General features: G+C 35.0%; 2 protein-coding genes and 1 pseudogene across 3 annotated transcripts; 2 read left to right on the top strand and 1 right to left on the bottom strand.

Moving 5' to 3' along the window:
* Nucleotides 1–1,396: 1,396 nt before the first annotated feature.
* Nucleotides 1,397–5,277, top strand: LOC145009003 (phospholipase D delta-like). Its single transcript, XM_078967654.1, has 10 exons — nt 1,397–2,639; nt 2,706–2,822; nt 2,932–3,126; nt 3,198–3,479; nt 3,569–3,637; nt 3,721–3,868; nt 4,005–4,153; nt 4,278–4,445; nt 4,532–4,732; nt 4,815–5,277. Exons 1-10 carry the CDS (start codon nt 1,716–1,718, stop codon nt 5,106–5,108), a joined length of 2,547 nt encoding a protein of 848 aa, XP_078823780.1. The 5' UTR covers nt 1,397–1,715; the 3' UTR covers nt 5,109–5,277.
* Nucleotides 5,278–5,362: 85 nt separating this feature from the next.
* LOC145009004 (plastocyanin pseudogene) lies at nt 5,363–6,096 on the bottom strand (annotated as a pseudogene).
* A 13,633-nt stretch (nt 6,097–19,729) lies between these two features.
* LOC145013120 (zinc finger (Ran-binding) family protein) lies at nt 19,730–22,606 on the top strand. Of its 2 annotated transcripts, none has more exons than XM_078971928.1 (8): nt 19,730–20,219; nt 20,342–20,459; nt 20,534–20,874; nt 20,969–21,085; nt 21,543–21,659; nt 21,747–21,845; nt 21,944–22,068; nt 22,331–22,606. In XM_078971928.1, exons 1-7 carry the CDS (start codon nt 19,840–19,842, stop codon nt 22,053–22,055), a joined length of 1,284 nt encoding a protein of 427 aa, XP_078828054.1. In that variant the 5' UTR covers nt 19,730–19,839; the 3' UTR covers nt 22,056–22,068; nt 22,331–22,606. The 2 variants fall into 2 exon arrangements, with proteins under 2 accessions (XP_078828054.1, XP_078828055.1); XM_078971929.1 differs by having other exon boundaries at nt 22,292–22,606.
* Nucleotides 22,607–24,711: the final 2,105 nt, after the last annotated feature.

Below are 24,711 nucleotides of genomic sequence, written 5' to 3'. Positions count from 1 at the left end.
AATATGGAGTTTTTAAGAAGCCATTCTTCCCACAACCATTGATGACATTTTGAAGAAGCAAAGCAAGAGCATTAGCAGAAGATGCAGATCTGGAACCCTCAATCTTTATCTCCCAAATCCAATTTGTGTTTTTGTTGTGAATATAGTTTTAGGAAGCAAAATTTTGTATTAGAGACCTTAGGAGTAGGAGATAAAAATGGCAACGGGTTGGGGATACATAAGGAGGGTCACTAGTGAAGTGGAAGGGAGCACGATGGAGGTAGGGGTGGTGCTTATTTGATTGTTACGCCTAGATCTCCTACTTCTTAATGAAAAATGAAAGATGCTTTTAATGAATTTGGTATTAAGTTCATGAGTTCCACAAACATAAAACGAAAATCCATCTCATATTTCAAAATATGAGGATGAACACACATACACACCAATTCGATTTCAGATTTGATTTCAAGGAGTTCATGTGGATATGTGTTGAATATATATATATATATATATATATATATATATATATATATATATATATATATATATAAAAGGATGAAGCATGTGACTTTGCTTCAATCTCTATTTTTAAGGTAATCAATAGATTAAAATCTTTTAATTTGCTTGGATAAGCTGATTATAGAGGAGACCAATGTACCTTTCTTTGGAGAGAGAGAGAGAGAGAGAGAGAGAGAGAGAGAGAGAGAGAGAGAGAGAAGAGAGAGAAGAGAGAGAGAGAGAGAGAGAGAGAGAGAAGAGAGAGAGAGAGGACCCTTTATATATTTAATAATTATAAAATATTTAAGAAAAAGAAAGTAAAATGAAAAATAAATATACTAAAGGTATAATAATCTATTCGAGAGACCAAAAACGCAACGAAATTAGTTCAAAAGAACAACGAAGCCAAAAAAATCAAGGATTTAATTAAAACTTAGAAAAAAAATACATATAACATTGAACATTTTGCTGTTTTGTCTAAAGTAAATTTATGATATTTTTTTTGTTTTGAAAGCAATTTATTAATTTAAAGTGATTTCTAAATGTTCGTTGTGTTTTACATTGGTTGACTTAGTGTCTAGGGACTAACATATTTATTTTGTTTTTTTTATTAAAAGAAAGAAAATAAGAAACTGATAAAATAAAGGTAGATATAAGTATTTAATAGGAAAATCTAACAGAGATATTGAAAGCCACAAGGACCAAACTAATACCAATTGTAAACTTGGATTAAAATTATAATATTCGACAAATCACAAAAGGATCACACTAAAATTGAGTCAAAATTTGAAGTTATTTTCTTTAACAAGACTAGTTTAATAAATATCTTTGTTTTTACAAAAAAACACATAGCACTTGGTGTCATGTTTCTCATATACAAAAGTACAAAATAGTACAGAAAGAGAGCCCATGGAACATGCCTTTATTCACTCCTTTCTGGAACCTCCACGTGTTTTACGGTTACGATTTTGGTTGCCAACCCAACCACCTCACCAGTCACCATTCTCGTTCTCTTGCCTCCCACCGATTGCGGCCATCTTGATTTTTACTCACAGCACACCGCCGTTCGCCGGAGATTCAGACGGCACTACCATCACCACCACCACCACCGTATCTCCGGTGATCAGTCGCTTCCCTAAATCAAAACAAACAAAATGTTAGTGCTGTCATTTTAATCAATTTGATACAAACCGTCGATTTTGTTATTTTGGAAACAATATCACTAGTGTGGTGCACCCATGATTTCTAGTTGTGGTACTTCAGATTCAGATTCGGTTGTTTATCTTCATGGCGACCTCGATTTAACGATCGCCGAAGCTCGATGTTTGCCAAATATGGATTTGTTATCGGACCGTATGCACCGCTGCTTCACGATCTTCGATTTGTGTAAATCGCCTTCATGGAAGAAGAGAAGCAAATCTCAACACCGTCGTAAGATCATTACCAGTGATCCTTACGTGACCGTAAGTATTGGGGGAGCTACCATCGCACGAACGCGCGTGATATCAAACTCCCAAAACCCTGTCTGGAACGAGCATTCTATCACGCCGCTAGCGCATCCGGTGTCGCAACTTGAGTTTCAGGTGAAAGACAATGATCTTTTCGGAGCGGATTTGATCGGAATCGTCGTCATCTCCGCCGAGAGCGTAATGTCGGGAGAGTTGATCGACGATTGGTTCCCGATAATCGGTCCTAGTGGTAAACCGGCAAAACCTAACACCGCAATACGATTACAGATCAAATTCACCTCTTGTGATGATCGGAACAACGAAAAATCAATTGCCACCGACGAGTTATTCGGCCTGAAGGATAGTTATTTTCCGGTAAGACACGGAGGGAATGTGACGCTGTATCAGGACGCGCACCTCCATGAGGGGCAGTTACCGGAGATCGAATTGGACGGAGATAACAAAATTTTCAAGCAGAGAGGGTGTTGGGAAGACATATGTCATGCTATCCTGGAAGCTCATCATATGGTGTACATCGTTGGGTGGTCAATTTACGACAAGGTGAGACTGGTTAGAGAACCTAGCAAACCATTGCCAAGTGGTTGGGATTTAACTCTTGGAGAATTGCTGAAATACAAATCACAAGAAGGTGTTAGGGTTTTGTTGCTGATTTGGGATGACAAGACTTCACACAACAATCTCTTCATCAAAACGGTATGAATTTCATCTCAAATCCTTCGTCTAACATCGGTTTTTACTTCATCTTCATTGATTATTTAGGAGGGAGTTATGCAAACTCACGATGAAGAAACACGCAAGTTTTTCAAACACTCCTCTGTCCACTGTGTGTTATCACCTCGATATGCAAGCAATAAGCTTAGCATTGTCAAACAACAGGCATGCTTCATACCTCAATGTTCATCCTATTTCTCCTTTATCTAGACTTCTAAATGCTAGCATTCCCAAACTCTAAAGATTTCTGAAAGTTCCAAAATGATATACACAGGTGGTAGGGACGCTTTACACCCATCATCAAAAATGTGTTATAGTAGACACACAAGCCCATGGAAATTACAGAAAGATCTCTGCTTTTATTGGTGGTTTGGACCTCTGTGATGGACGCTATGATACACCAGAACACCGTTTATTTCGTGATCTTGACACTGTGTTTGAAAATGACTACCATAATCCAACACTTCCTGTAAGTTTCTAGATTATTTTATCTAAATTCATACATGTTACCTTATTTAATGGACAGATTTTCCACAATAGCCAGGTATAAAAGGTCCAAGAGAACCCTGGCATGATTTACATTGCAAAATCGATGGTCCTGCTGCATATGATGTGCTCAAAAACTTTGAACAAAGATGGAGAAAAGCCACAAAATGGTCTGAATTTGGACAAAAATTCAAAAAAATAAATCATTGGCATGATGATGCATTGATTAAAATAGAACGTATTTCATGGATACTCAGTCCTTCATCATCTCTTCCAAATGATGATCCTTCTTTGTGGGTTTCTAAAGAAGAAGACCCCGAAAACTGGCATGTTCAGGTTTATTTCTAATAAACTTCTTTTTAATTCTTTTCTGCAACCCATTTATTTGTTTGGTAATATGGTTGAAATCTTTTAAACCTTTACAGGTTTTTAGGTCTATTGATTCTGGTTCTTTGAAAGGATTTCCAAAAAATGCCCAAGTAGCTGAATCTCAGGTGTGTGTATTAAAGAAGTTATTTTTATAAGATAAAGTTATTGAATCTTTTTTAAATCCACACTTTATTTTATTTTATGGCAGAATCTAGTATGTGCAAAGAATCTTGTGATTGATAGGAGCATTCAGAAAGCATATATCCAAGCCATAAGATCTGCCAAGAACTTCATTTATATTGAGAATCAGTATTTTCTTGGATCATCATATGCATGGCATTCCCATAAAGATGCAGGTTTTAACACTTTACATTCACAAAAAAATCAATACAAAGAATTTAATAAATAATATCATCACATTATTGCCTTATTTGAACTTTCCTTCTTCCTATTTATTTCCATAAAAAACTTTCAACATTTTTTTGTAAACAGGTGCTGATCATTTAATCCCTGTGGAACTTGCATTAAAAATTGCAAGTAAAATAAGGGCAAATGAGAGATTTTCAGTTTATATTGTCATTCCAATGTGGCCTGAGGGTGTTCCTTCTTCTGCATCTTGTCAAGGAATTCTATATTGGCAAGTAGGTGTCTTTCCACTTTATTTAAATCCCAAATTTTATTGTTGAATGTCATTTTTGTAGAAAAAATAAAATAAAATAATACACATAACCCTTCTTTAAAGCTTTTGAAAATGCCAAATGATAGGCACAAACTATGCAAATGATGTACGATGTAATAGCTCAAGAGCTAAAGAATTCAAACCTTGAAAATTCACATCCGCAAGACTACTTAAATTTTTACTGTCTCGGAAACCGTGAACAATGTGAAGAATATGTCTCAAATTCAAGCAGCCGATCTTCTAATGGCGTTTCGGTAATTTCATATTTCTTATACTACCTTCTAATATCTTTACTTTATTGTTAAGAAGTTTTAATTTGTTTATATATATGTTTTTCTAGGTTTCGGCTTCTCAAAAGAAAGGAAGGTTCATGATCTATGTACATGCTAAAGGAATGATAGTAGATGATGAGTATGTGGTATTGGGGTCCGCAAATATTAATCAACGCTCTATGGCGGGTACAAGAGATACCGAGATAGCTATGGGCGCGTATCAGCCGCATCACACGTGGGCCCACAAGAAAACACATCCACGTGGTCAGGTTAGTATACAATACACAGTACACAGCGTAATGAAATAAAAACTAGTTATGATGACCGTTAATTTTTTTTTTAATATTGTAGGTATATGGATATCGAATGTCACTATGGGCAGAACACACGGGAAAACTAGAAAATTACTATAAAGAGGCAGAAAGCTTATCTTGTGTGAAAAACATAAACATGCTTGCGGAAAATAATTGGGAAAAGTTTACAGCGGATGAGTTCAGCCCCTTACAAGGCCATCTTCTTAAGTATCCGATTAAAGTTGATAGTGATGGAAAAGTAACTTCTTTACCGGGACATGAACAATTTCCTGATGTTGGTGGTAAGGTTCTCGGCTATCCATCCACTCTCCCAAATGCTTTAACTACATAACATTTACAATCATTCGTATTTTTGTACACGTAGGAATTGAGGTAAATATGCTCTTGTAGATTGCGTGTTGTACCCCGTTTTTTCTTTTACATGTTTTAGAAAATCAAAATTGTGAGAAATAAAAGTTTATATAGTTTTGTAATGTTTTTTGCTGTCTTTGTTGGAAAAAAAAAAAAAAAAAAAAAAAAACGATTTTGGACATGATTATATATTGATATTTGTGGTCTATTTATGTTTGGAATGTATAGAGCAAATTAAGTCTCTGAAAACTCTTCTATTAAAACAAATTGATCAACTATACTTAAATAAATAAATAGGGATTAATTAGTTGACTGTGATCTTGCCAACCATACCAGCACCTTGATGGGGTGCACAGTAGTAACTGTAGGTTCCTTTCTCAGTCAACGTTACTGTGTACGTGTCACCTGGTCCATTTAACAAGTCCTCTTCACTCATCGATATCTTGGAAGCATCAACACCCGCCGGAATCTCGTCTTCATCAAACACCACGTTATGTGGGAAACCTTTGTTGTTCTTGAAAACGATCTTCTCACCGGAGGCCACGGTGATACTCGACGGAACAAAACTCAGGCCACCGTCTTCGTCCCCAAGCAAGATTTCAGCAGCAAGGGCGTTGCTTGCTAGTAAGGCGCTGGCGGCAAAGGCCACACTTGCTATGCCGGCGGCTTCTTTCAGTGAGGCTTTGATGGAAAACTTGGGGGTGGCGGAGACTAGGTTGACGGTGACTTTTGAAGTGGTGGCTGATCCGGCGGATTTAAGGCCGGTGAATGAAGGGATGGCGACAGCGGAAGAGGATATATTTGCCATTTTTGTTTTGTTGGAGGAAGAAGATAAAAGAGGGGGGAGGAGTCTGGGTTATAGATATATAATGTGTGGTTCGAAAGCCTTAAAGGCAAAGTTTGGTAGTATTAGATAACATGATATGAGCAGAGAGATGACATCTTATATGGATTGATGGTGGCTGACTCAAATGATATAAAATAAGTTTTGACTTATAACTAAATCGAAAATAGCAGAAAAATCTTGATGGATTTTTTTTTTAAGATTTTGCTTTAAAACAGATTTTTTGCCGTTAAAGTCGGTTTTTACTTAGCTGTCGGTTGACTTGACAAGACATGGGAATGCTGATGGGGTTTTCCGGTTGCACACATCGCCTAAAATAAAAAACAATGTTGTAAAGACGTACAAAGGTAATCCTTCACATATAAAACTTTTTTTCATAGCTCAAATTGCTCAAAAAGATAACTACTCATATGATAGTTACTGCCACGGTTAAATAGCTTTAAAGAGTAATAACAATAAATATTTATCTTACAACACTAGCAACTCACAACTAGACCTGACAAAACATGACACGGTACGAAAACCTGATACGAAATTAACGGGTTAGGGTCAGAGATTTCGACACGTTTATATAAGTAGGTTGACACGACACTACACGATAATTAAACGGGTAGGATTAGGGTCAAGACTTTCAGCTCAAAGATGACTCGAATATGACCGTTAGTTTATATATTATTAATTATATATTTCATATTTTTAATATATTTTGGTGGGCCAAACTCAATAATTAGAAGTAATATTCAAATTTTCAAAGTTATTTAATTTTAATCATCATCACCACCTATCCATTTTGCTCCTTAACTTTAACTCTTTTCATTTGTCCTTCTAAACTTACTATAAAATTTTTCATTTCATCTCATAACACCAGTGTTTCACTTTTTCCTTTTTGCCTCTATAAATCCTATTTTCCAACCTTTAAAATATTTCAACCCGACATGACACAACATATTTACAAGATCTAAACCTTAACCCGAAACTTAACACGAAACCGACACGAAAATAAATGGGTTGACACGACACGACACGATAATTAAACGGGTCGGGTTAGGGTCAAGCCCTTTCAACCCTTTTAATGTATTTACACGACACGAACCTGACAAGACATGATAAGGATGAACAGTTTGTCCCAAATCCCGATCCCGTACCGGAACCGGTACCGAACCGTATCGAATTTAAAAACACGGGAAGATACTTGGTACTCCAAATACATGAAATTCGGGAATCGGTACCGCCGGTACCGGTACTAGTACCGAGTACCGGTACCAATTTATGGTACCGGTACCGGTGATGTTAATTCGGTTCGATACTCGTGGTTAACTTTCGATCAAATTCGGTATTCAGAAAATCGGGAACGGGACAGGTCGGTACCAGTTTCGTCCAACGCTCATCCCTACGACACGATACGTTTGTCAGGTCTACTCACAACCTTTATGTTATGTGCTTTAACTATTTAAGATGTTATTTGTTTTAACTATAATAAAGATATCAATAACAATTTAAACTTTTGAAGCTAAATTAAAAATAGCATTTCTCAAGCTCTCAAGGAAAAATGTTTGAGCAGTAAAAGAAAAAAAAATAAATAAAATGCTCACCTTTTATTTTTTTGAGCTCGAATTGTTGAAGGAATAAATCAATAGCAATTCAAAAGTTAAGGTGTTGTTTATTTTTCTGAAGCTCAATTAAAAATAGCATTTCTCAAGCTCTCCAAGAAAAAATTGAAATAATGCTCACCTTTTATTTTTGAGTTCGGACTGTTGAAGGAATAAATCAATAACAATTCAAAGCTAAAGTGTTGTTTGTTTTTCCGAAGCAAAAATTTATGCGGACCACCTCTGCAATCCTCTGCACCAGAAGATGTGGACCAAACGACTACAGACTATAATAAGAAACGCGCTTGTTTTTTAACATCTGCATACTGTTGCAGATATTAAAAAAAATAAACTGATTTTATATACCGAAAATAGTTTTTTAATTTCGAAAATTTAATAATGTATGACATTTCAGCGAAAAAATAATGATATTTCAGCAAAATATAATGATATTTCAGTAAGAAATTATCATTATTCAATATAAAAAACGAACAAAATAATTCGTCAAGAATAAACAAAAAAATCGAAAAAAAGAAATGCAAAACAAGAATTTAGCAAGATTTCAGCAACATATAATCAATATTCAGTAAGAAAAAAAGTAGAAGAAGTTTGAAAAAGATTGGAATAGGCAATAGAAGTGTTGTCCCAAACAGAACACGCGCATAGGTTTTTTATTCTGAAGACATCTAAAAAACAAACAACTGCGAAATGAAAAGCGTTACGAATGTGTTGCGTCACGAGATAATATGAGTTCGGAAGAACTGTTACATAAAACAAACAACACCTAAATCTCAAATCATACCATCAACGAAGGTAAAACGTAAAAAGTAAAAACAGAAAAAAAAAAAATAAATAAATAAAAATAAAAATAAAAAAATCTAAGGTTGTAAATCATTTATGGTTCACAAAACCATACAAGAATATGACTATTCTCGATTGATCGTTGAGTAAGGAGACATGTCAACCCGTAAATGGGTAAATATAATAAAAAGCTGATTAAAATTTGACAATTTTCATTAAGTGGTTGGATCGGATAGGATTCTGATCTTATGATCACGATTCCAATCCTACGATCCAATTTGTCATCTTACAAATGAAACGATCATATTGCGATCTAACAAGGTTTTCATAAGTTGAATTTTAGGATCTTACGATATTACAATCAAGATCCCGATCTTAACAGTTTTGATAAGGGAAAATGAATTATCAAGGTAATTAACGTTTCAGTATGTTTACATTTGGGTAGCTATCTTTTTTTTGTACACATATAGGTAACAAACTTGTTGAAGTGTTCACATATGATCATTATGACCTGCTATAGCAGGTTACATCCTAGATGTGAACTGTAACATCCCAAAAATACAGGCTAAAAATTTCGTTTCAATTAAGTTATTACATAAAACCATTAGTATAAAAACATTAATAATAGTATCTGATGTCAAAACCAAAGTGTCAATAATCATAACTTAATATCATAAAACCATATCAGAGTGTAATCTTAAGGATCTCGTGTGCGGAAAACATGGTGTGATGCGCTGCGATCGAGCCGGCTCCCTTCCTTTGAAATGAAGTACCTGAAACCAAAACCGAAAACCGTAACCACAAAGCTTAGTGAGTTCCCCCATCATACCACATAATGCCTACCCCTCGATATCTTTCAACCAGTATTTTCCTGGCATAACTGGGAGCTAACCTCCCCTTCGGTATCTTTCAACCGGTAACCGGGAGCTAACCTCCTTTTCGGTATCTTTCAACCGGTATCCGGGGACTATTTCACCCCTATCACTATTACATAATAACAGGTCATAAACATATTGGTTCCATGATAACATAACATAAACATATTGAATTACATAATGGCATATCATAACCATATTGGTCGTATAATATCATATCATAAATATACTACTCACATAATGGCATATCATAACCATACAGGTCACATAGTAACATATAATAAACATACTGCTAGGCATGCATGGCTTCTGTCCACCCCTTCGGTATCTTTCAACCGGTATCCGTCTTCGGTATCTTTTAACCGGTAACCGTCTTCGGTATCTTTTAACCGGTAACTGGTGACTATTGCACCCCTAATACTACTAACACATATCTCATAGCATCCCAACACAATAAGCATATCAAATAATGGCAACCAGATAATTATCACAAAGACAATCATCTCAAACATAATCACCTACTGGTGGGCCGACATTGGTGCCTTAGACCCACCCCTACTGGAAGGTAACTCACTTCACATTGTTGAAGTCCCACATACTCAACCCCCACATTGCTGAAGTCACGCAGACTCAACCCCAACTGCTGGATAACAGATTCCTGAACTGTTAACTCCAAAATAACACCTAATTAATAATTGGGTCCCAACACATAATCATCAATACATACTTGGATAATTACTACATTACCCTAAGTTTGGCTTTATTCAAGCCCAAGGCCTAATCCATAGGCCTAAAGTCAACTATGAATTGAATCCCAACATATTGCCCAATTTTTCGAATTGGGCCCAAACCTTTGCATGGTCCTATTTTAAGGCCCAACCAAAAGTCCAGTCCATCATTTGGTATTTTATTGGCCTAATATCTCATAATCACAAAGGCCCAAACTATGGCCCATTTACGACCCAATTTTCCAAATTGGGCCCACACCCTCAAATGGGTCTTATCCTAAGCCCATCAACATATTCTAGTCCATAAGATTATTCTTGGATGGCCCATTAATAATACAATTACCAACGCCCAATAGAAAGGCCCAACTCAAGGCCCAAGTGAATTAGGGTTTCACATAAAATGACGATTAAGGTTAAGTGTTTCTCACTTAACCCATTAATGACTTAACCCACTAAGGACTTAATCCACTAAGGACTTAATCCATTAAGTTCAATATTGCTTAGATTAATTTGTGCCAATGATTATTATTTGATATTTCAAGTTATTAAATAATTTACGTATGTGTCCCGATAAATTCTCACAGTTAGGGTTTTATTGGCATTAGGGTTTTCCAAACCCTAATTAGGGTTTCTAACCCAAATACTAGCCCATTTATCAATTTGTTGGGCCTTTAGGTCAATTAGGGCTTTATTGGGCCTATTAGGCCCACTAGAATATCATTAAGCCCAGTAGTCACATGCTTGGGCTTTTAGGTCCATTAAGCTTCATTGGGTCCATTAGGGCTTATAAGGCCCATTAAGGTTTCGAGCACCCCAAATGAATCAAGCTCAACGAAGCAAGCACACCGCCACCTGACACGGCTACCGGTAGCGGCAACCACCACCCTAAGGTGGTGGTTTTCAATTTCTTTCCATTATTACACTTTTCTAATTACATTTTACAATGGTAATATCCAAAATAACTCACATAACTAAGCTAAACACACACATACACACACAACCACCTTGTGGCGGTTGGCGGTGGCTAGTGGCGGCACTCATCAATTCACGGTGGTGGTGGTGGTTGTTCTAGGTTTTACAGCCAAGCAAGTTACACACATAACACACCAACAATGGAAATACAACTACATAAACATGCTCTGGTTATCAGGGCCGGCCCAAGCCCAGGGCGAGCTGGGCCACGACCCAGGGCATCAATTTTTTAAAGCCTGTTATATGTATTATTGTATATTGGGCCACATCTATTCAGTTAGTCCATTAAAATCCACGACAAAACGTCAGGGGAAGCCGATGGAGACCTAATTAGCGCCAACTTATCAATTTCGCATGACTCTTCAATCTAAAACACACGCCTAATAATTGAAGATGAAGAACACAAGGCGTTTTTTCTGGAGAATAGAGATGGATCGTGGATCAATTACTCTATTAGAATTTAAAATCATCTCCTCTATCGATCTCTCATCGCTCTCTCGTCCGCTTCAGCCTTCTCTCGCCCTCTCTCTCTCGATCGCTTGGGACGATTGTGCCCTTATTGTTACTGAATTGCCATGTTCTCAATTTGTTTGTTAGCTTTTCTAGATGCCATGCTTTCTCATACGATGTTACTTTTCTGGCTTGGAGTTTCACCCAGGTGCAGGATAATGTTTTCCTTGTTTTGGTCGATTTGGCTTTTAAAGATGCCGCCCCTGTACATATTGAATTTTGCCAAATTGGACGATTATGCCCTTGTTGCTCTTCTATCCCTTTCTTATAGATGTGTATGTAGTTTATATTGTTGATTTCAAGTTATACGAAGTTTGGTTTCAAAGCTTATTAAGGGATAACTGTGTTGGACGATTATGCCCTTGGAGTTGAAGCCCATGTTAGGTTGATTGCCTTAATTAGGTTATGTTGCAATTCTAAAATGTTTTGGCGTTGCTGTCGAAATTCCTTAAATTCCTTCCCAATTTCGATGGTGGATTCCATGAGTATTTGTTTCAATTTCATGATTATAGTACAAATAATGAAGAGAATGACTTTTTTATTTTCTAATTTTCTATGTTTACATTTTACATAGGGATTTTTTGGCATTGCAGTTTTTACTTTTTTTTTTTTTTTGCAAATCAATTATAGGAGGAGTAAAGTAATATAAATCTAATGAGCTTGTTGAAAGTACTAATGTTAACTATCATATTGTAATTATTATTTTTGATTCAAAGAATGCTAGAAGACAATGTTTTATTGATGTTTGCAACTTTTAATTGTATGAAGATGAATTTGTTTAAAAAAAGACGTTAGTTGTGGGACATACTAACAGTTAAGTTTGAAGATACAAGTATTGGGGCATTATTAAGTTTTTTTGCCCCGGGTAGTAAAATCCTATGGACCAGCCCTACTGGTTGTAAAAAGAACCCAGCCACACTCTTGGTGGCGTATGGCGGCCGACAGCAACGACAACACTTACAATCATCGATGACAACGATGGATGGAGACCGAAGGCATCACAGAAGCTACTAACGGCGGCAGTGGACTCGTGACAACGCAACAAGAACGAGGGAGGTGGCGGTGGCACCTTCATGATTCGGTTACGCCTCCGACAACCACGCCGCGAAGGCGCTCATCATCAAGGCAGCAGGTGGCGACCTTGTCATCGTCGAAGGGTAGCAGCAGCAGCACACGCCATGGCGGTGGTTACAGCTTCCATTAGCGGTTTGGTGACTCCAGCTTACGAAGTATCGGGTGATGGATTCAACGTCTTGTGGCAACGACTGAAGGAGAAGAAAGAGAAGAGCGGTGAAGACTCAGTGCTCGCATGGCGGCCATTCGTTGATCGGAAAATGGGGTGGTGGTGATGCCGGTGGGAAGTATAAGGATAGAGAGAAGTTGTGGCTATAGATCCCCTTTAGGGTTAGGGTTATGGTACCTTAAATACCCGACTCCATTATAGAAGTTTTCCATAATGACCAAAATGGTCCCTCTAGCTCTAATTTAATTCGAAATAGATCAATATTTTACTTTTTTTAACCCATGTCATCTAAAATCTTTACAATTCAGCTATATATGATACCATTTAGTCCCTAAGCCTCTAAAATCTCTTCAAATTAAGTCCCGATAGATTACCAAGTAGTCCTTGACCTCATAATTATTTACAGAACCAATCCAAAACTTACACATTTAGCCCCCCGACTTCGAATATTGTAACAGTTAACTCCTCGAGACCAACTCTTATTATACTACTAATTAAATCCCAACATTCTTATGAACAATACTATAGTTGGATACTATTCATACTCTGTTACTATTCATCGAACTCGGAATCAACCACTTCACCGACTAATCACTTTATCTCATCTAATCGCCCATTTTCCAATTACGCATACGATACCGATCCACCGCATCACCATTCATCGCCTCATCTACTCCATTTCTCGATTCCTCGATGGAATTCCCAAAACCGGATGTAGCGACATGCCACCCTCCATTTTAGTCTACTCATTATCTATTTAATTACGGCTTCAATTTCCAATAAATCCTTCTATATTCGATTAGGGCTTCGATTTCCAACAAACTACCGCTCAAAAGCTAGAAGATGCGTCTGATTATTTGCAACATGAAGTCGATTTCTGGTCGGCGATTAGGGCTTCCAATTCAGTTCCGGCTGGTTCTCACTCTCACGGATATCCCCTCTATCAATAATCATCATTACAGGGATGCTTTGTGTCTACTTTATGTATAGATATGCCCACCTAGGAAAGGTCTTTGGAAGCCCTTGGAAAATTGCACGAGAGATTGACCGGGTAAATCTCACCAGCTTCACTCCATCATCTTTTGGTTTTGGTTTTTTCGGGTTCTCAATCAGTTTCACCTCAATTTATTTCGTTTTTAGAAGGAAAGGGACATTAAACCCATTATTGAAGTTAACAACTTCATGTATGCGTACCCATCAAAGACAAAGGAGAATGGGTAGGTATCCACCAAAGGCTTCACGACCAGCAATATATGTTGGTTGAGGGTTTTGCCGTTAAAAAAATGAGTAGGTATCCCCTAATATTCTTTTTGTGATTGTTTTCCAGGAGAACGGAGACGAGGAAAGGTCTACCTCTCTATCTAGATATCGCCAAAAACCAAAGGTAAATCATCGATTTTTTTTGTAGTTTTTATTACATATATGTATGTATGTGTTGCAAGTGTGTGTGTGCATAAAATTGTTGTTTCATTGTCAATCGATTATCATAAAAATAAATAAGTTTAATCTGATTTGTTGTTTGTAAGAGGTCATTATGTTCTATTATTTTCATTTATATATTTTTTTCTATAGGACCGTGACAGTTGTTAAAGGTCAACACAAATGTATGTCCACAAAAACTCATGCACCTGAACATATTACTGAATATGCCATTCCTTAGACTTAATAGTAAAGGAGCTCCATAATCTTTGACTTTATGCATCAGATCATAGAACGTGTTTAAAGAAAAAGAAAAATCATATTCTATCTTCTTCAGGAGACGAAATGAATGATAGTTCTTCATACATATTTCATGTCATCCTTTTGTTCTTGATTTAATTGATTTTAAATAAGTTGTACAATGAATATAGAACCTCCAGATTTTATGTCCACATGACAAGATGCGCAAAAATATTAAAAAATTCAATAAAACATGTTTAAGGTCACATTCTTTTGCATTCCTGTTATTGTTTTGTGTGAGACATTATCTAAAAATTTAAGTTCTTGGATCTTGCATCAACAAGTTACAAAGGATTAAGGATCTATACTTGTATAGTTCACAATATCTTTGATCCCTCATCTGATGAAATCATATGTTCACTAATGGTTCATTTTGTTCTTTTATAAGGGGTGATGTGGAACCAGTTGACCAAAAGAAATATCTTTAAGACTTGCAATCCCAGGTGTATTAGACCTCTCATCGAGTATCACATGCTTTATTTTTCATATTTTCTTAAGTTTTTCTTTACAATGGTGATATTTTTATTACTTTAAATGTTGTTTTTATTAGTAGCACGATTTTAATTTAAATTACAATTATATTTCTACAAATAACTAAAAAATATATATTTTATATATAATATTATAATCTTTGATGTTTATGTATGTAGTTATTAGTATATGATTATTAATTTAAATCCACTAAATTTACAGGCATGTGTGAAAAGGGTAAAGGGAGATCAAAGCGAAGAAAAACATTCAAATTGGTAAAAGTGTAAATGATGTCTTGGACTTAATAGTAGGTATAAAACACTAATGGAACGTGTTTTAAACTAAAGTATAATTGCAACTAATAACATGAGAATTTGCAAACATGGGTCTAAAAAAGATAATTTCATTTTCTAATGATGCTGGTGTTACTGGGAGATCGAATGTTGACTGGTTTGAGCATGATTCTGGACATCCGGAAGGTTCTGCGATTGGTTTTATGGGAGAAGATAAACCCAATTTCATTGGGTCATTCTATTCCAAGACCAAGGCTATGGTAAGTACTAATGACTATTTCTTCTTTTTCCTTCTTTTTCCTTCTTTTTCCTTTTGTTTTTCAATTTGCTAAATATAATATGACAGTGTTTGGTATATTGGAATCAAGGAAGGAATGAAATGGTTCATTCTATTGGAATGTTTGAAGGAATGCAATGGGCTATTCCGATTCCTTCTATTTTGTTACTTTCATTTCCTTAGCCAATGCTTTTTCTTTTTCATTCCTTCATGGAATGGAATGGAATGGAATGAAACAATAGGATATAAACCACTTTTATTTATTCCATCTTCACATTACAACTCCTTCTACAAAAAAAATCATTATTTTATTCATTGTCTTTAATTTTATTTTTTGTAAATAAAAATTATGTCACTGCTATAAGGTAGTTTCTTCTATGATAGAAAAATATTACAAATATTACAGACAATTCCTTTGAAAAATATTCATCTTATATTTTTAAAATAACTAATAAATAAAAACACACATTGTATATAGATATAGTACATACAAAAGCATAACCATCATAGAATGCAATCATTGATTCCATTTCATTGTTGAATTCCATTCCAAGTTGAGCTTTTGAAAATATACGAGAACGTATGCACGCCTCAAGCTATTTACTAGGAAGTGGGGAACGTTCAGTTATGTAGCTTACTATTATGAGATTTTTTGTTATATATACGATGTGAATAGTAGTTGTGGCCGAGGTCGTGTTTGTTCATCTTTCACTAATGAACTATGGTATATCAATTATGAAGTTCACATTTGCATTATTAGCCAAAATAAATTAGATTTCATCTTTGGAATTTCCATTTGTGTTTTAAAAAGCATGCCTTAGGCGCTTAGAGGCACTAGGTGGCTTAGGGCGACAGGAGAAACGCCTCCAGCCTCCAAGGCGATGTCGTGTACAGGAGGCGATGATTTTTTTACGACACCAAGGCCCCACCTTTGGGGATTCATGTACCAATGACCTTTGGGCTTTGAGTTTTGGGCTTAATACTACCCTATTAATGATTTTATTGTTTTTCTGACGTAATCATAATCATATGTCATATTACACTTCAGTAGCATCAATGTCGACTCTATATTTCTTTCGAGTATTCCAAGAGATTTCCACCTTCACGATAAATCCATGCATGTTTCTTCTCTCCTCGATTTTCTTATGCTCCTATTATTTTGGAATCTTTTTTTCTTCCCTCCTTGCGATTCCGTTTTGATTATTGATGATTTTTGTGTTATTTTTGTCCTTTTGAGATGAAATTGATGTTTTTTTTGCTTCTTAAGTTACTTATTAAGTATTTTTGTGTAAGAGGTATGGTTCTAAAATTGTTTAAAATTGTTTTGCAAATATAAACGTCTCACGTCATGAATCCCTCGATTAGAAGCCCCTTGAAAAATGAGGCTCTCAAATGGCTAATCGCCTCGGAGCGCTTCACGCCTTTTAAAACTAAGATTTATACACATCTTAAATATCAATTAATTACCCAAAACTTCCTTTGAAATTGTTTATAATGTTAGTCTATTATAGAACCATACTTTCAACTTTTCTTATCAGAGTATTGTATTTCAAAGTATATGTCCATCTAGTTATAGCAATAAAAAATGTGAAAGTTTTTTTTTTCAACCCATGTAAAGCATGGGTCCCTACACTAGTACACATTATTTCCTATGTCACAAAATGACTATTTTAGCAACTACGTATAGATATATTTGTATACTTTTAAGAATATTGCATGTATCAATACCACAAAATTTATCATAATTATAAATGATGGTTACAAAAACAAACATCGACTTAATGGTAGAAACCTTACTCTTTAGTTACGATTCTAATCCACCATCTTTCATTTAAATGTTAACGGACTTAATACATAATCTACTATAATAAACGAAAGTTTTTTTTGCCACATGTCATCTTCTCCTTCATTTAGACACTTGACATTTTCTAAAATTTTTAAATTTTCTATTTTTCCACTTGTCAATTTATTGTATTTTTTATTTTATTAAATTAAAATTTCACATTTAATGTGTAAGTTAATATATATGCAAAGTATTTATTAGAAAGGTTTATATATGTAATGTATTCAATACATTAAAGTTTCAATAATTTTAATAATACAAAAATTTTCTCATTTTTTTCAAAATTTTCAAATTGTTAATTTTTTTTCTTCTAATTAAACACATGTAATAAATGGGTCTCACACCTAATATATTAAATTAGCAAGGTTTCGATCACAAAAACAAGCCCTAATTTATTCCTTTTGTATAGATGAAGTCACATTTTGAAGTCAAGTGATCCTCTTTCCATTTGTTTTTATCAAACAGAAAAATAACTTATTAAAGTAATTAACCTTTTGGTATGTTGACATCTAGGTAACTATCTTTTTTTTTTTTTTACACATCTATGTAACAAATTTGTTGGAAATGTTCACATATGACCATTATGACCCGCTGTAGTAGGTTACATCCTAAATGTGAACACGTTTGACAAGTTCGTTACCCTAGATGTATACAAAAAAAATATCCAAATATGAACAAAACGAAAATTAAGAGTAAATTATACGAATGGTCCATGTGGTTTGGATGAATTTGTGTTTTTGGTCTCTAACTTATTTTTTTAAACATGGATGCTCCCTACTATTTATTTATGTTGCGCGTTTGATCACCGTCTTACCTAAAAAGACTATTGTGCCCTTATAATTTATATTTTAATTAATTTTCTTATTTATGTATTTATTTTTTATATATTAAAAAAAATTAATAGACCCCACATATATGTATCTCCTCGGATGATCCCTATTGTTTATTTTTTAATTAATTTATTTTTTTAACTCGGATAATCCCTACTATTTATTTTTGTTATGCGTGTGGTCTCTGTCTTACCTAAAATGACTATTGTACCCTTATTAATTATTTTTTTAATTAATTTTCTTATTTATGTATTTATTCTTTATATATTTAAAAAAAATAAATAGGCCCTATATATCTGTATCTCCTCACCATCACATCTCTCATCCTCCTCAACTTCTATTTATTTTCCATCTTTAGTGTTATCGACGTCTTCACCATCCCTTCTTTTTTCGGTCCTTCAACTCCGTCGAATTAGCACCACAACTCAGTGAACCCACTAAAGATGAAGAGACAATGGGTTATGGTGTTGGTTCGCCAGAGTTGAAGGACCAAAAAAGAAGCATGGTGAAGACGTCGATGTCAATAAAGATGGAAAAGAAATAGAAGTTGAGGAAGATAAGAGATAGGATGGTGACAGGTGAGACCCAAATTAAATTTCTCAAATGTGGTTTCAGGTTTACGGTGAGGAGATACATATATGTGGGGTCTATTAGTTTTTTTGAATATATAAAAAAAAAAAATACATAAATAAGAAAATTAATTAGAAAATAAATTATTAAGGGGACAATAGTTTTTTTAGGTAAGACAGTGACCAAACGTGCAACAAAAATAAACTGTAGGGACCATCCGAGTTAAAAAAAATAAGTTAGGAACAAAAAACACAAATTCCCCCTAACCACGTGGACCATTCGTGTAATTTACTGTTACTTTTCGTTTTGTTTATATTTAGGTATCTACTTTTTTTGTACTCATTTAGGTAACGAACTTGTTGAAAGTGTTTCTGTAAAACCCCGTTTATTAAATAAATAAATAGATAAAGTTGATGAATGGATGTTGCAAATAATCAGACGCATCTTCTAGCTTTTGAGCGGTAGTTTGTTGGAAATCGAAGCCCTAATCGAATATAGAAGGATTTATTGGAAATCGAAGCTGTAATTAAATAGATAACGAGTACACTAAAACGGAGGGTGGCATGTCGCTACATCCGGTTTTGGGAATTCCATCGAGGAATTGAGAAATGGAGTAGATGAGGCGATGAATGGTGATGCGGTGGATCGGTATTGTATGTGTAATTGGAAAATGGGCGATTGGAAGTAACCTTCTTGAGATAAAGTGATTAGTCGGTGAAGTGGTGAATTCCGAGTTCGATGAATAGTAACAGAGTATGAATAGTATCCAACTCTTGTACTGTTCATAAGAATGTTGGGATTTAATTAGTAGTATAATAGGGACATTTTCTTCATTTTACATCTGTTTAACGGAGGCTCATTAAACGTCTTAGAAATCATGTGTGCAAACGTCTTCAAAAACCACAGATATCAGATATGTCAAAAGATAAAATGTTTTACTATAAATATAGATATGGATAAACTGTAGGGACCAAAACTGTAATTTACTCTCTTAAAAAATGTATTTTTGCCCATTTCTATCCTCTGTTATATCCAGCCCACCTAAAACCCTTCGACTCGACCTCCATAGTATCTCGTACTCTCAAAAAGGGTGAAAAACCCTGATTTCTGTTCCCGGGCTGTTTTGCCCTCTTCTCCTCAACGAAAATGGCAGCAGCTGCAACTAGATTCTTCTCTCTGTTTGAAAGCAACGCCACCGCGACCGCAGCCGCCGCAAACCTCTACCCGTTCCGTGCAATTCGATTTCCCACTAAACTCTTCTCTTCCCCAACCCTACGCTTCCGCCGCTACTCGTCTTCCCCCGCTTCTGTGATAGACAATGATACTACCACCACCGCGGCCATTGGCGAAACAGTTGGAGACTTCCACCAACATCCGTGGCCGGAGTGGGTGACTTTCGTTGACCGTTTGAAGGCCAAAGGTTATTTTAAGAAAGAAAGTGGAAATGATGTTGCTGTCTATAAAGATATGAGCGTTTTGAAGGAAGCTTGCCTCAGTTTTGGTCGTGATCGCTTCGACTTATTTAAGTAAGTAATCATTCTTTTATTGGGTTGATTATCATCTGTCGTTGCTAATGAATGTTACTCAAATTAACAAGAAATAAATTACAAAAAAATGAAGCTTAATTATATATTTGATTCAATTGTAGGTCACTATCTATGCAAGACATTCAAACTCTTGTAGAAAAGGGTTGTCCTAATATCAACAGAAAGACTGTTAATTCAGGAAAACGATTGAGAGCTCATCTACAACTCGATGAAGGAGATGTATGTCAATTTCCCATAAACATTCTTCATTTTAACATTCCCTTTTTCATGATTATTTTTTCTTTGTTTAATAGGTTTGTGGTGTTTGCATCTTGAGAGGATCATGTGATAGGGCCTATTTGATTCTAAAAGACATTGAATCCGGTGCTCGAACTGTAGATATTGTGCGCATTTTGTTAAACTATGCACTTGATCCAATTATTGATTCAAATATGAAGCCTTTAGGAGCAGAAGTCATTGAAGCATCTGCAAGAAAATTGCTTTTGGAGTTGACTGAACTTAGTGACACAGCCATTGACCATGAAGCTCAAAAGCCACCTGCAATAGTTGCTCGAAAGGCGCAAAATTTTGATTTTAAAGAACGCGATTCTTCAAGAAATGTTGAAATGAAAAGAGGAGATTGGATGTGTCCCAAGTAAGTACTTATATTTAAAAAGAAATTATCATACTATATTTTGGGCAATTTTGCAGTTAAATTGATGTGTATTTCATTTAAAAAATTTTTGTAGGTGCAATTTCTTGAATTTTTCAAGGAATAAAAAGTGTCGCGAATGTAATGAAGATGGTCCTTTAAAACCTGGTCTTGATGAAGTTGAAATGAAAAAAGGAGATTGGAACTGTCCTCAGTAAGTTTCTAATTGCTTATATATTATTTTAAGCAATTAACTCTCACTAAATCTAGATTATAAATGTATAAGTAAGTTACATGTTTGGTCCTTGGGTATAGCTGATTTTGCAATTTTGGTCCCAAAAAGTTTTCTCTTGCAATTTTGGTCCTTATTTGAAGTATATCCTAACGGTTTGATTCAATTCCCAAGTCAGATAAAGGGCAAGATAGTCATTTTACTTGGGTTGAGGACCAAACTAGTCAGATAAAGGGCACTATGGATGCGGACCAAAATCGTTATGATAGTCCAAAGTAAGGACCAAAGTTGCATGAGTAGAACTTTTGGGATCAAATTTGTAAAAGCCAGCTATACCCGGGGACCAAAAATGTAATTTAGGTTTTCGATTACTTGAATATTGGTTTATTATTTCTAGTCAACTAAACAATTGTATCTATAATGACATAAATAAACGCAGGTGTAATTTTATGAATTTTTCAAGAAACATTCGGTGTCTAAAGTGCAAAACTGAGGGGCCTAAAAGGGTTGGAATTGATGATGTTGAAATGAAGAAAGGAGACTGGAACTGCCCACAGTATGCCTATTAACATTATTAATTTATTATGCATTTTTTAATAACAAAGTAAAATACTTCATATGATGAAAATATACTTTTTTTTAGGTGTCAATTTATGAATTTTGCAAGCAACACAAAGTGTTTACGTTGCAGAGAGCAACGTCCCAAAAGGCAACTAAATTCAGGAGAGTGGGAGTGTCCTTCGTAAGTCTTGTGATGATTTCTCTCAATTAAAAATTTCAAAATACCCATTTTGCCCCTGTGTAATTTAATAATTTATTGTTTGATTGAATGTTGGATAGGTGTGATTTCTTTAATTATGCGGGGAATGTTGTTTGTCGAAAGTGTAGTGGTGAAAGGCCAAATAATGTGGAAGCTAAGTATGAAGAGCAGATGTGGAAAAAACCTTCTTAATTTTGTTACTCTTGTAAGTAACTTAATATGGTTGTTTTTGTTTTTGTTATATTTGGTCCTTGAGTGTAGCTGGTATTTTCAAATTTGGTCACAACAAGTTTTCTCTTGCAATTTTGGTATTTAACGGTCTTGGTCACACTGATCCAAGTAAATGATTATTTTTGGGACCAAAATTGCAAAAATAGCTATATCTAGTTACCAAAATGTAAAATCAACTATACTTTGTTTTCTTATAGTTAATTGGTTGTTGTACATTGAATGGATCTATTGCATAGGGAGGGAATAAAGCTTTTACAAGTTTGCACAAACTTCGATCAAGTGACAAGCGAGTGCCATAACCCATATGAAATGAGATTTACAAATAGGCCTAAGCATAAGCACAAGATTAGTGCGTAGTTGGGCCTATTGGGCCTTGAAGCTTGGTTGTTTATGGAGCCTGATTGGGATAATACTTTTAGGGTTTGTTTCTTTTTATTTCATTAAGCCTTGTATGGATAAATCATATCTATTAAGAAATGTTTCTCAATGGAGATTTATTTATTTGATTGCAATCCAACATAAAACAATCCAAAGTTTGATTAAGATGGCAAAAAACCGGTGGACTTGGGCCAAAGATTTTGTGGAAAAACTTGGAGGATATGGTGAGTCTTTTAGGAATAGGGTGGCCATAGAGGTCGAAGCAAGTGTTGTCTATACTAAGGAAGCAAATCATCTATCCTGAAGGTTTATAAGAATTCAACAAACATGTTAGCATAAGTTAAAACTCAAACATGTTAGCATAAGTTAAAACTTTGTATGATGCAGTATAAAGATGTTATTTGGGTTGGAACCGGACCAAATTGATCCAAACCTGAATAACCCGGAAACCGAATAAGGGTAATTGCATGAACCGATTAATCAATACGGGTTCGATTTGGTTTGGTTATTAATCGGTTTGGTTCGGGTATTAAGGACCTAATATAATTGAAAAGACTGAATAAACCGTATTATGATTCTCTAACTTGAATAACCCAAATAACACAATAACAATGTGTTTTTATACAGCAACATAAAACATTCAAAGATTAATATAGCATAACACACTAAAAGAATAACGTTTACATAGTAGATTAACATACTGAGAATTAATTTCTTACTTGAGTTTCTTGAGTTGGAGTCTAATTTTCTATAAGTAGACAAAGTAGGAATTCATGAATCCTTAGAGACAATAGAAATTTGAAAGTTCGAAACAGGAGGAAAGATCGAAATAAGTGATTTCATGTTTGGAAATAGATAAGAAGATTGGTCGATTTTGAAACGATGAGAACGAGCGTAGTTTTTTTTTATTATTTATTTATTTATTTATTTTATGAACGACGAGGACAAAAGTGTGTATATCGATTTTGATTTCTATCGATCTGAGAAAGGAGAGGAGGAATGCTTATTCAGGTTGGGGATTTAGAATCGTATAAGCTCTTATTTGGGTAAGTCGAACCGAATAACTCAAGAATCGAATAAGCATAATATAGATGCCCAAAACCCGAATCGAATTGCTTATTCGGACCTAATTCAGTTCAGTTTGGTTTCGGTTCGGTTCGGATTTTCAGGCTAAATTCTCATCCCTAATGTAGTATATGCTGGCAAAAAGTTAAGTCCCTACATCTCAAAGGAAGTACCAAGTTTCTTGTTTATGAAGCTTGGAGTATATGCAAGTCAATGTGGATATTGTTAAATGCGACTTGAGCATTGAAGACGTGTAAAACATTTGGAATCAAGATGGATCCTTTGGCCAAATGCAATGTAGGCATCAGAATGCATTGCGTTAGTGGCTCCTAAATGCGCCCAGATGGCTCTTGAATGCGCTCCAACAATTCCTAAATGTGCTAGTGGCTCCTGAAATGTGTTTGCACTTTGGTTGCTCCTATGGATTAGTTGATCACTCTAATCGTGTGAACCAACATTAATTTCTTTGTGTTCTCTCTTTTTTATGTTGTGTGTTTATCCATTTTTGATCCTTGCATATAATTTTTGAACTTAAGAGGGAAAACTTAAGGTACACATCCTCACTAGAGTTTGATTTAAGAGAAAATGACAAAATAACCATTTACACTAATTACATTACAAAAATAGCCAAAAAAAAAAATCGAAATTGCAAAAATAGCCCTCAATTTCGCAGATGGAAATGTCCCATCTGCGAATGTACAAGCAGCTAAAGCACAACTGTGCTTTAGCTGCTTGTACATTCGCAGATGGTTTTATTTATTTTATTTTATTTTATTTTATTTTATTTTTCTCTATATATATTGAAAATGTAGGGTAAAATCGCAGATGGAAATGCCCCATCTGCGATTTACTCTCATCCCATCTGCGAAATTGTGATTTTTTTTTTAGTTTGACTATGAAATCAATTGGTTTGACTACGAAATCATGTTGTTATATAAAAAGTTTTGTAGAAAATTATCATTTTGGTTGTTATTTGTTTAGGAACTTTCTCTAAAATTTGCTCTAAAAAACGATTGAATATTTGGTTTGTCTTGTAACCGGTGGGAGATGACAAGTTAATGGAATTAATCTGGAATACGTATGTCCACAGGGAGGTATTTCTGAATTTGCTTTGATATTTTCTGAGTATATTAGTTATATTGATTTTGTATCTTTGGTAAGAAGCAAAATTGGT

This window comes from Lactuca saligna, chromosome 8 (genome assembly GCF_052625555.1).
Source record: "Lactuca saligna cultivar CGN05327 chromosome 8, ASM5262555v1, whole genome shotgun sequence".
NCBI classification, from domain to species: Eukaryota; Viridiplantae; Streptophyta; class Magnoliopsida; order Asterales; family Asteraceae; genus Lactuca; species Lactuca saligna.
Note: the sequence above shows the minus strand (reverse complement) of the source record. Positions and strands in the feature narration are given on the sequence as shown.

Excerpts from the sequence above, each read along its gene's own strand:
- LOC145009003 (XM_078967654.1), top strand. The coding sequence starts at position 1,716 with ATGATTTCTAGTTGTGGTACTTCAGATTCAGATTCGGTTGTTTATCTT. Across the intron at positions 2,640-2,705 it reads ACAATCTCTTCATCAAAACG|GAGGGAGTTATGCAAACTCA; the intron begins GTATGAATTTCA and ends TTGATTATTTAG. Across the intron at positions 3,127-3,197 it reads ACCATAATCCAACACTTCCT|CCAGGTATAAAAGGTCCAAG; the intron begins GTAAGTTTCTAG and ends TTTCCACAATAG.
- LOC145013120 (XM_078971928.1), top strand. The coding sequence starts at position 19,840 with ATGGCAGCAGCTGCAACTAGATTCTTCTCTCTGTTTGAAAGCAACGCC. Across the intron at positions 20,220-20,341 it reads GATCGCTTCGACTTATTTAA|GTCACTATCTATGCAAGACA; the intron begins GTAAGTAATCAT and ends ATTCAATTGTAG. Across the intron at positions 21,086-21,542 it reads GGAGATTGGAACTGTCCTCA|GTGTAATTTTATGAATTTTT; the intron begins GTAAGTTTCTAA and ends AAATAAACGCAG.